The sequence below is a fragment of the Lipotes vexillifer genome, unplaced genomic scaffold (assembly GCF_000442215.2).
Source record: "Lipotes vexillifer unplaced genomic scaffold, Lipotes_vexillifer_v1.1 scaffold335, whole genome shotgun sequence".
Classification (NCBI taxonomy): Eukaryota; Metazoa; Chordata; class Mammalia; order Artiodactyla; family Lipotidae; genus Lipotes; species Lipotes vexillifer.
Window position 1 is genome coordinate 241,550 of NW_006781329.1, and position 12,390 is coordinate 253,939.

General features: G+C 35.6%; 1 protein-coding gene across 1 annotated transcript in view; it reads right to left on the reverse strand.

Annotated features, from left to right (window-relative positions):
• Nucleotides 1–417: 417 nt before the first annotated feature.
• EPC2 (enhancer of polycomb 2) overlaps nucleotides 418–12,390 on the reverse strand; it is a 109,634-nt gene continuing 97,661 nt past the window's right edge. The window contains exons 11-14 of the mRNA XM_007454549.1: nucleotides 5,261–5,397; nucleotides 3,964–4,123; nucleotides 2,691–3,024; nucleotides 418–1,674 (exon numbers count right to left, since the gene is read on the reverse strand). Coding sequence (XP_007454611.1) covers nucleotides 1,602–1,674; nucleotides 2,691–3,024; nucleotides 3,964–4,123; nucleotides 5,261–5,397 — 704 coding nt within the window. The 3' untranslated portion in view covers nucleotides 418–1,601. The remainder of the gene's footprint in view (nucleotides 1,675–2,690; nucleotides 3,025–3,963; nucleotides 4,124–5,260; nucleotides 5,398–12,390) is intronic.

Genomic DNA, 12,390 nt, shown 5'->3' on the forward strand with positions numbered 1-12,390 from the left:
AGGACTGCAGATATAAAAAATGTAAAGTATAAAACTATGAAGTTTGAAATGGTTTTAATCATATTCATTAAAAATATTTACATTTCCCAGTACTTACTTGACAAAACCCCTTGCAATATAATTCTACTCTAAACTTTTATTTATAAAATGAGGCTCATTTATGAGATTTCAATGAATGTTATACTGCAAATTACTTACATTCTGTAAAATATTTTAAGAACTTTTCATATCAAAGGTAGTTTATATTGGATTATCTGAAACCCAATAGTGCCCACAGATGAGCTTCTTATAATTCTTTTCATTAATGCTTGGAAAGCACTGTGAAAATGAAAAGTGCTGTTAAGTGCTATCATCTCCCTTAAATTTTAACTTATACTGTGTGCACATTGTGAAATAAACACATATGCAGCATGTCCATGTTTTGATATGTATTTTTATTTCCCTGCAGTTTTCACTTATCAAGAACAAGTAACAGGGAAAGTTGTCTGAACTAGTGCATAAACAAACATTCTGAAACACCACTACACGTATCTAATATACAAGAACCGTATAAAAAAAGTCACTAAAACACTACACTGTGAAGGTGTCCAACGCTTACAGTCAGACGTTTTCCAACCCGTTACTTGCCTTGTAGCCACAGGAAACCTCTCAAAAACTGAAAAGACAAAATCTTGCCACAACCCCCCCCTCCCAGCACCCGGGATGGCTCGATATCTAGACCTCCAATGGTTACTGCAATCACACAATGCAGTACATACCTGGCAAAATATCCTTTATGTGGTGTGGTACAGGTAAAGCCAGTTAAAATATGCAGTCTTCAGATAAAATGTAATCCTTGAAAAATGTTCATACCTGCACAGTTTAAATGTGCTAGATGCATAATTTTTCCTAGTCCTTTTTTCTGTGTAATCATTTTTTATAAACTGGTATTATAAATAGAAATATACATTCAAAATATATGGAAAAGTGAGTTACTACATTAAATTTGCATGTATCGATCCATCCCTTTCCCCTGCACAGTAATAGAAAATACTATTTTGCCTTGAACTTCATATTTGACAGTGAAATGCCACTAAAGTATTTACCAAAAAGTCCATCTAGTCAAATTGTGAAACAAAATGAACCAAGTGAAAACTTTACAGTTCCTTTAGAAAAAAATTACAAGAATTTCATTTCCTAGCTATGAATCTTTAACTTTTTAAACAAAGTTGGATTTATTTTTACAAGATACAAAATGTAAACATGGCAAAATAAATAGTTAAAACAAGTGATGCAGGATCCCATTTCATGCTCATGATCCCATTAAAGAATTATTTTTTAAAATCCATTCAGTTGCAAATTCAAGTGCAAAAGCATGATGATGAATATCTACTATTCAAGTAACAGAAATAATATTGATGATACAAATAAACTATATTACAAGGTAGTGATTTTCCCAATTTTACAAAATATACATCATATATCGATTTAACATCCGATATACTCTAGTCCATTTAGGTCCATTGTTACGCTCTGTGATCCACAGAGTGTCACCTTTTGCATTCAGCTGGAATATGAATGACTGCACACCATCAGCACAGGTCAAAGCCACATGTTTTAGGTTATGTCACTTCCATAGCTACTGTTGTCTCTGCTATTCCATTTAAACCCAATCTTTCTGGTTCATGGTTCTCTCTATAATAGGGCAAAGAGTAAAATAAACATTAATACTCTCTAGAATATGATGTGTATAACTTAGTATTTATAGATACATTTTTATGTAATTACAACAAAACATATACTGCAGAAGAACATCTCCCATTTTTACAATTTCTATACAGGAATGAGGAAAGGTTTTCTTCAGCTAAAAAATCCTAGTAATTCCTAAGAACTTGATTATAACTATTTACTTAGGAAAGACAGTAATTTAACACAATATTTCAGTAGAAGCCAATGATAAATTACTTATGAAATATATAACATATGACAATCCAAGTGTTTTTACAATAGATGGAGCATATGATGCTCAAAAAGAATAATCATTTGGAGCACAATATTACTTAAATTGTTTTCTACTATAGTTTAATTTTACAGGTTTAAAGTCATGTAGTTATCCATGCAAATCAATTTTTTTGATTCTCATGCATTAGTGTCATAGAAATAAAAAATCTGAAATACATTATCATGGATTTAGTTAATTCCAGAATATTCTCAATTTCAGAATATACATAGAATAATTTACTTTCCCTTTGTGTATAATATTGAAGAAAATACAAATTTTGATTTGAAAACTAAAGCTCTGGAAGCTGATAACAACTCTAGCCTTCTGGACTGTCTACACTACAAAGAAGTAATAGAAGAATAAATGAAGCTTCTAAAATAGACTGATGTATTTTTTCAGTTTGATGGTTCCCAAGTTGATGTGGGGTTTTTTTCCTTTTTTTTTTTTTTTACAGTTCTGATTGGCATTTAAACATCCTACCAGTGACCTCAAACAAATGATCTAAGTCACAGAGCTTTAGACTAAGCAGATATTCAGTATCTGTTGAAAAGCAAGTAAATCAATTGACAAGACATCTATCGCTTGAGCGGTTAAAAAAAAAAAAAAGAAAAAAAAAGTCTTTTTCCTCCCACAGGATAGCCAGCAGAAAGGGACAGAATGATACTTGAAACACACACACACACACACACACACACACACACACACACACCTTGCTATGCTGCTGATGGCACTGCTAGGAGTAACCTTTGGCACTCTGTCCATACTGGCAGCAACTGTGGCAAGTTTTAAGGCTGTTGGCGATGGTGCTGAAGTCCGTGTATTGATATGCACATTGACTGGAGAAACAACACTGACGTTATTGAGGTGCACTGCATTTGTCAGGCAGGAATTGTTCATGGGAAGTGTTTGAGGACTGCTTGTGCACAATGCTGGGATTAAGTGGTTTGTAGTGGTGTGGCCAACTGTCCTTACAAGTTGTACAGCTGAAATCCCTGGGCTGGATGATAAAGCCATGTTGGTGGAATATAATGTTTTAGAGGTTCCTGAAGGAGAAGGAAAAAAAAAATGGTTCCATTCAAGTCATGAGATATTAAACTTTTTAAAAAATTAGGAGCTTAAAAATAAAAAGAAATGCAAACATTTGTAATCTAGTTAAATACCAAATTAACCTTCCACATAACGGCCTCTCCAAAGAGACCTTCTGATTGGTAACATATTCACCTCTTTCAACCCCAGAGACACCCTCTTTCTATAAGCCTACACAAAAGGGTTTGCAAAGTATTCTGCTGCCTCCATATTTGGAAACTATATAATAGGACAGAGAGGTCCTCTCTGGAGATTGAGGGCAGGTGCAGATGAAGGTTGGACTTCCATTAGAATTTACACATGCAAGAACATCAGTAAGGAAGAGCAATCACTATCATGGGTATATGTAAAAGCAAGAGGAAAACCCTAAGGTCTGAGCAGTAGTTGAGGGTTGATAGGAACAGCGAATCTTTTGAGGACTTGGCAGTAAGCAGCAGAAATACGTTCACAGCAATACTGTATTTCATGAGGAGGAGTCCGAGAAAGCAGGCCTGTGAGTATGTAAGACTGGGAAGGTAAACCCAATTTCCAATTTACTGATAAATTGTATTTCGCCTTTTTATAAATGTACAAATGATTCAATGATGATGGTTAGCAATTAGCTCGATGTGTTTCCTAAGATGTGAGGCAACTGACAGTATGTGGATAAAACAAGGCAAGGTGAAGTGTTACATAGGTAGGAATCCAGTGGGTGTGGGAGGAAACAGGGAGCAGTCTCTATGTGAATTCTAGAAAACATCCAGCTATTCCATCCTACATATCCATAGATATTATGAAGAGTCCAGACTGATTTCTTGTACGATGTTTTCCCTTGGATTTGAAAACCAAAAACCATACCTCAAATCACTGAGTTGCAACTTTGAGCTAGTAAGTATCACATAAAACAACAGGCTTACCTGAAGGCTGGACTACACCGTTAATGTTGTTGTGGCCAGTGTTCTGTTCCTTGGTTACCTCACTGCGACTTGGAACAGGTGCACTGACCACTGCAGATGCAGCAAAATGGGCGCTGGCTGAGTCAAGTGTTTTAGACATACAGTCAGAGGTGCTTGAGCCCTATAAAATAAACAAAATTAAACTCTCAACTTTTTAGACGTGAGTTCATGAACATGTTAAGAAATGAGCAAACTCAAGATGCTGCTGCCTTTTTCATCTTGAACAGTTACAGGTGTTTAGGTTAAGAGATCTAGAACTCCATAGGCTATTTTCATCATATGAAACAGGAAAGCAACTAAAAACTGGGAAGCAATTATTTATGAGAAAGAGCTAGGGTAGTAAACAACCCAAACCTTTAATGCCCTATTCATTTTTCCAATAAGTGTTAATGAATGCTTTTAAAAATACTTGACAGTCTACATACTATGGGCAAAATGAAATAACAGAGATGACTAACAGTCATTTTTGTCCCAATGTAAAACTGTGTCTTAGCCTAATGTTTCAGTAGGTTGGAAATACCTGAGATTCAGAAAAGGCAAACAAAGGCAAATTTAATGGTCATATTCCTTTTGATTCTGTATTAAACTGCTTAGCTGTTACTAACAGCTTTTTAGTGGCTTAAACAACGTAAGTTTATTCTCATACGGTTCTGGAGGCCAGAAGTCCAAAATCAGTCTTATAGGCTCATATCAAGGTGTTGGCAGGGCTTTTACTCTTATCCCGACTGTCAATCATTTAATGGTGCCTAGGAAAACCTCACCTAGTGGCAATTTTTTTTTCTTCAGGGAAATGTGATTCAAATAGGCAAAGGGCTATGTTGTCTGGATTTATGGCACAAGTCGAGAAAATTACCTCTCAGCTCATGGGGCACGTTCACATGGCACTTAAATGCACAGGTTAGGAAGGAGTTAGGATAGTCATATCCTTGACAAAAATATTTCTGGGGGAGTAGGGGTGGGGGATGATGGTTCTAAGAGTATATAATTACTTCAATGAATTCTTAATAACCTTTCCAAATATATGTACTTATTTCTTTCCTAAATTAAAAATACTATATTTGGCTCTAGTGCTCCTCTCATAAAATATAAACTAGTCACTTAAAATTATGTAAATTAACTGAAAAGACACTTAGGTTTGATCTCCAGAATCGAGTGGCAATGACAAGGTTATATTCTGTGACCTGACTAAAATTTTCAAAAAAAGACATAATTATGAAAGAAAGGAACAGACATAACCATGATTAAAAGACAGGTTTACCTGTGCTTTTGGATGTGTCTGTTGCGAGGAATGCTGAGATTGCTGTTTCTGCTGAAGCTGAGCAAGTTGCTGCCTTTGCATTTGAACTAACTGCTGTTGATGAGTCTGAAATTGCTCTTCTGTGATACCCCCTGTCACTGGAAAAGGACATTAATTTTAGAAATACATATGTTTTAAAGTACCTTTAACAACACAAGGAGAATACAATATGAAGTTATTCCACGATTAAGATGAAAAGCAATTTCAAATCACAATATACATCTGCAGCAAAGAACTGAATAAAAACGACAGATCTTTCAGCCAAAGTGGCTTATGCTAATATCTATGACTTTCTAATATCACATGCTGAAAAAGTTCCTATATGTAGATTTTACTGTATAACGTAGTTCAAATATAAGGATTCTCCCTTTTATTCAGACTTAAACCATAGTTAAAGCCAACAGATTTGATGTTTAAAATAAGTCCTATCTATAAAAACAGGGCTGGAAATCAGAGAAGTATTCAGCATCCTCAGATGTAATCAACTATGCTGTTACCAACTGTTAAAAGTTACTAAATGTCTTATTTAAAAAATTACTTAAGAAAAAGTTACAATAAGAAACACTTTTTTCAAAGAAATGTAAACAAACTTTCATTCACCACTGATATTTAAGGAGATCACTGATAAACTGACTTAGAGGACACAAAGCTATCTCCACAGAAGTCAGTATATTACTAGAGTCACAAAACATTAAATCACATCAGAATACATGTACTACTAGAGTAATTTTACTCTATTTTTCTTTATTGCTTTCCTTCCTCTCTCCCAACTATTTCACTTAATCAACAAGTATTTACTATCTATGATGAAAAGTGCTGCATTAAGAGTTAAGAATGAATACAGGGAAAAAATAAATTAAAAAGAGGGTCCCTGCTATAAACTCCTACAGTGTAGTTGGGAAGAAAAGATACATATAAAGAAATACCAACTGGGAGCTTCCCTGGTGGCGCAGTGGTTGAGAGTCCACCTGCCGGTGCAGGGGACAAGGGTTCGTGCCCCGGTCCGGGAGGATCCCACGTGCAGCAGAGCGGCTGGGCCCGTGAGCCATGGCCGCTGGGCCTGCGCGTCCGGAGCCTGTGCTCCGTAGTGGGAGGGGCCACGGCAGTGAGAGGCCCCCGTACGCCGCAAAAAACAAACAAACAAAAAAAACAACTAATATGAGTCAACCTTTAAATGTAATCTAGCTATCTAATCAATATGACCTGAAGGAGTTTAGATAGGAGACTATACCTTCAACCTATGTTACTTAACTAGCCCCTGTCCCCAAGTTTTCCATTTAGTAGGATCATAAATGAGAAATTTAAAAAAAAATTTTGATGGTAAATTAGACATATAACAAGTTATGCAAAGTACAGGTTATTTTCTATGAAAAAGGAATTAGGCCCCAGAGACGGACAAAGCTTTAGATATACCTTCATTTCTGTTCTACAATGTTATCATTAAAATTAGTACTGGACTATCAGGAAAAAGCAGTTCTGAGATAGCAATTTTATTTTTAGAAGATTAAAAAACCTGGGCCTATGATAGTGCTCACTCTAAAATTTTACTATTACCTGTATTTTTGAAGTACACATTAGTTATCTTACTGAATTACCAACAAAATCAAATGTCTTTCTTTGCACATGTTAAGTTCACTGCAAGTGTTCTATTTTTAGATGAAAAAAAATTTAATTCTAAATTTAAAATCTTCAAAATGAAATGAAAATGTGAAGTATTCATGAATTTCCAGCTGTTTGAAAACCTTGGGAAAGAGATGAAAAATAGTTTATTAGATACAAAGCCAGGAAGGAAAATCTTAAGTTAAACCCAAATAAATCTGTTTAAGTCCTATGTGTATAAACAGCATACCAATTCAAAAGAAATGGACTTGGAATCTGGCGTATGGTCTACTCCCTCAAATTCAGCGTTATGTTTGTCCAGAGCTAAGATTTATGTTGTGATGAAGAGGTGAGAAGTCACAGTGGTTAATTTTAAGTGAGGAATAAACCAAATAAAGAGAATACACTTTTAGTAGCTATTTAAAAATTGAGAGAGAAATGAGAATCTTTTCTTTTTCCAAAAGCTTTTAAGTCAGACAATTATAAAATCTTACTAATCAGAATAAAGTATACATATAAATTACTAGAAAGGACAAATTGTATTCTTTTAATAAAAAAATTACTTTTGGTTAGTAGTCATTAGCTAACAAAGTGTTGCCAACTAGAGGTATTCTACTTGCTTTTATAAAAAGATGATCACTTTATGTAGCTATTAAAAAGGGATGCTAATAAAATTTCCTGTTTTCTGGGGGGATATGTCTACTTACTGCCCTGACTTGTTGAAACCATTAATTTGCTCAGGAACCCCATCCTTTTCCCCATAGAAAACTCATAAAATCCCAACCAAGACGCAATTGAAATTACTCAAATTAATGTTCAAGTGTTGCCTAACTTTTAAAAACTCAGGCTGACTTTGATACCAAAATTCTCATCCCTGATTCTGTTATTAGTTGAAAACCACTGATATAAAACTTAATTCCAAAATATGGATATGCTTAAAATATTACATTCATTTTTTTCCTCTTCCCCCTCACTGCAAGCTCAGCATGCTGGATTCATTCTTGACCTCTAGTTCTTTTTTTACTAAAAGGTGTTTTGTGCTTGAAAAATGCTTATGTTCCCCATTCAGAATTTTCTAGAGCATTAAACACTTTTAGACAAAAATAGCAATTATTAATCATGACACAGAATTTGAACACATACAAAACATCCTCCCTAAATGACCTCTTTCATTTTGTTAGAGTGAGTCGAAAGTGGTAAGAAATGTATGGTTTTAATGACACAGACACAGTATTGAATTATCATCGTCAGGGTTGACTTACTAGTAGGTGGAGGATGGTAATTTGATTGAAAGCACCTTCTCCACTAATTATTTTTCCTTTCATAAATTACTGAAATACTTCCATAAGAAATTTATTTCTTACATTGGCTTTGAGTTATCAAGAGGCAAGCATTAAAATAACACCAGGAAAAGGTCATACTTAACAGTGTGAAGAAATCTCTTTAGGAATGAGATACAGAATAGGGGTCCAGCTATGGATGGGTGGTAGTGGCATAAAGGGGAAGTGGGAATGTATGAAAAGAGAAACAATATCTGCTTCTCTTGCTTAAGGCCAAGCCAAGTTCTTTCTACTAGTTGCTCTCATGAGTTGCTAGCTTAAAAGTAAAATCCATGCTGGTCATCCATCTCCCCTACCCCACACCTCCAAGTCCTATCAGTTTAAAAGTAACCACACTCTGATTGTTTTGTGAAGGCAATATTTCACTATTCCAGACAGACAGGAAGTGTTCCTTTCCCTAAGTAAGGAGTTTTGCAAATCTCCTTGGGTAACACATTCTAATAGGTCACATATTACAGAATTTCCCCTTTTACGTATGCAAATATGTCATTCTGTACATTGATAACACACTTGCATTTCTAAATAACTTGTGTATATAACTGACAGTCTGTTTTTCACTAAAGCCTCTAACCTTTCTGGCTATCTTTGTACCTGGCTCTTTACCTATCTTGGGTTTATTGGTCTGATTTACTCCTCAGATGAATCCATGTACTTTTTCTTAGAACACTTGTCACCATCCTTAGAATGTTGATTCTGTTTTCAAAGATCCTAGGCATCCCTCATTTCTTTCTTCACCTTTCAGGCATGTGGTTCCTATAAGGTGGTTCTGCTAGGTTGGTCCCTCATCACCTTTCCCTCTCATAATCTGACAGTGATCCATCAAAAACATACTCTAGGTATCTCCACTAGATTTTACACTGGTGTATTGATTCTAAAGCCCTAGATCACTGTTCCTTAAACTTGGGCCCACGGAGAATATATTCTTGAGTATGTGTGAAATCTTTACAAGTATTTGTCAACTTTGTATTGATGTTCCATTGATAAACTAATAAAAAGAAAAATCTAATCAAAACACGTTCTGTATTTTCTGGATGACCACCCCACAACAGAATATAAACATGATTTTTGTGCTTGTACCTGCTACCTTTCTAAAATAATCTTTTAACTTTTAATGCAGTGTTTCTCAAAGTGGGCTAAGATGATGTATTCTTGGGAAGCCATGAATTTTTAAACACTAGCTTAGACCAAGTTTTTGTAGCTTAATGAAGAACATCTAATGTGGTAGGAAAGATTATCTAAAAGTCGAAATGAATATATTATTTAGCACTTCCTCACCTACCAGGCAGGTCTTTGTTATAAAAGTTTTAATACGTGCTTTGTTGAAGCAATGCTGACTACGCAATTTTTGTTTGTTTTAAAAGCTAGATCTGGGGCTATATGGAGGGGGAGAGAGATCCTATTTTAAACCTTCTAGGTCATAGCAAGGAATCAGGTAAAAGTTCACATAAAAACACTGGAGCTACTCTGAAGACAAGTCTTCCAATCCATGAAAGATGACATTACCTGTCCAGGACTACACATCCTATAATGTAACTAATGAATAAACTGAAAAACTGTGGGGATAATAATGAGGGTGAAGATGGGAGGTGAGCGGGTGAAGGGGGTGGGGAATGAGGAACAAAGGAGATGTGAAGATAAAGAAAACAGACTAAAGATCCATTTAAACTTCCGACATCCAAGCTAAATAGTTATAACTGAAATTTCAATATTATTTCCTTTAGCAGTCAAACTAAAATCTTTTAAACTCCTGAAGTCTGAATCCATTTCCCACCCTTAGAAGTGACCCTAACTAAAAAAATAAATCCCTGTGAGTACCTTAGCTAGTTGTTAAAAACATAGTTTTACCTTTCTTAAAACTCTTATGCTTGCAAACATTTTATGGCAATTTAAAAAAGAATGGGAAAAGACACTGGAAAAATTAAAAACCAGGAATTTCTCTTGGAAAACTGCCCAAAATGTTGCTGATTTTACAAACTGGTAATATTAAGATATTTGAAGCTGGTCAAAAGCTTCAGGAAGAGTTGCTAGTATCTATCTATTCAGTATACAATACAAATGAGAAAAGAAAAAACATGTTAACTTGCAACCATACATTAGTCTAAACCAAGATTAAAAGTAAATTAATCCTTAAAGATGCTAAAAAAAAAAAAAGCAAATTAATCCAGCCCTTCAAGTCTGAACAAGCAATGCTACTTTTAGATGTGAAATATATTTGCTTAAGGTTAGGATTTAAGAATAGTATCTCAAAAGAATAGTTAAATACTGCAGTTTCAAATGACTGAAAACTTTACCACCTATTTATATAAAGAATATAATATGTCATGTATAATCCATGTATAAGCTCCTTGAAGGTAAGGATTATTGTCTTCTAAAACTCTGCAACTTTTAAACACTTAACATAGTGCTTTGCATATATTAGATCCTAAATAATTACGTATAAACTTAATTTTCCTTGGTTATCCACTTGCTATGTTCAGCACATCTATCTTTCCTTTCTGTCCTGTTTCTATTCTTTGAGAAGAGATTTTCAATTAAGAAAACATACTTTTATTTAACAGTTAAGTAAATGAAGTCTTTAGTTTTAGTTCTTACTAATAACTATGACACACAGTTCTATTTGTTTCCCTTTAAGTCCATTCAGTACTGTATCGAAAATAATAATTAGAATACGTTCAGGACACAGGGATTATGACTTGAAAAACACTAACTGGGTTAAGAACAACATAAAAGTAAGAAAATACTTTGCCATTGGCCCTCAAGTTCAAGGTTTTTTTTTTTTTTTTTTTAAGAACTAAGGAACTTGTGATACAAATAAATATTATTGTCAAGTATATCAGGTTTCTATTTCTTTTTTTCCCCATTATTTATTTATTTAAAAAAATTTTTTTGGAGTATAGTTGCTTTACAATGTTGCATTAGTTTCTACTGTACAGCAAAGAGAATCAGCTATACGTATACGTATATACATATACGTATACGTATATACATACACATATACGTATATACATATACATATCCCCTCTTTCTTGGATTTCCTTCCCATTTAGGTCACCACAGAGCAATGAGTAGAGTTCCCTGTGCTATACAGTAGGTTCTCATTAGTTATCTATTTTATACATAGTATCAATAGTGTATATATGTATATATGTCAGGTTTCTATTTCTGATTAAACCCTTTATTTGCCAGGATTTCCCAGCTGTGAAACAGAAAATTCAGTACTTGACTCTCTGCCAGGTAACTGACGAATATCAGTCCTGTTACTCTTTTTTTTTTTTTTTTTTTTTTTTGTCCGGGCCTCTCACACTGATGTGGCCTCTCCCGTTGCGGAGCACAGGCTCTGGACGCGCAGACTCAGCGGCCATGGCTCACGGGCCCAGCCGCTCCGTGGCATGTGGGAGCCTCCCGGACCGGGGCACGAACCTGTGTCCCCTGCATTGGCAGGCGGACTCTCAACCACTGCACCACCAGGGAAGCCCAGTCCTGTTACTCTTAAAGACATGCATGCTCTCCTGATCAAGTCCACGAAGAGTAAGCAGAAGGCAAAAGTGTTAGACACACAGATTAACAGAAACCAAATATATGAAGATTCAATTCTTTTGTACATGTCCATCAAATATAAAAATATAACTTAAAAAAATTCCTATAACCTTCTCTTTAGGTAGAAAAGGAATTTCTATCAATATTTACTGAATTATAACTGAATCCACTTAAAATGATCTATCCAGAACTGAGAAACTATGTAATGAATATAACTGGTACAGGTGGGTACTTAAAACTGCCACGGGCGAACTCCCTGGCAATCCAGTGGTTAGTATCCCGCACTTTCACTGCCGTGGGACCAGGTTTGATCCCTGGTAGGGGAACTAAGATCCCGCATGCGGCATGGCGCGCCCCATACAAACAAAAATACTGCCATAGCTTTTCAGCTGTTTATAAAACTGCTGTTAAAAACACTTGTTTCAGGTCTTCCTTGGTGGCGCAGTGGTTGAGAGTCCGCCTGCCGATGCAGGGGACACGGGTTCGTGCCCTGGTCTGGGAAGATCCCACATGCCGCGGAGCGGCTAGGCCCGTGAGCTATGGCCGCTGAGCCTGCGCGTCCGGAGCCTGTGCTCCGCAACGGGAGAAGCCACAACAGTGAGAAGCCCACGTACA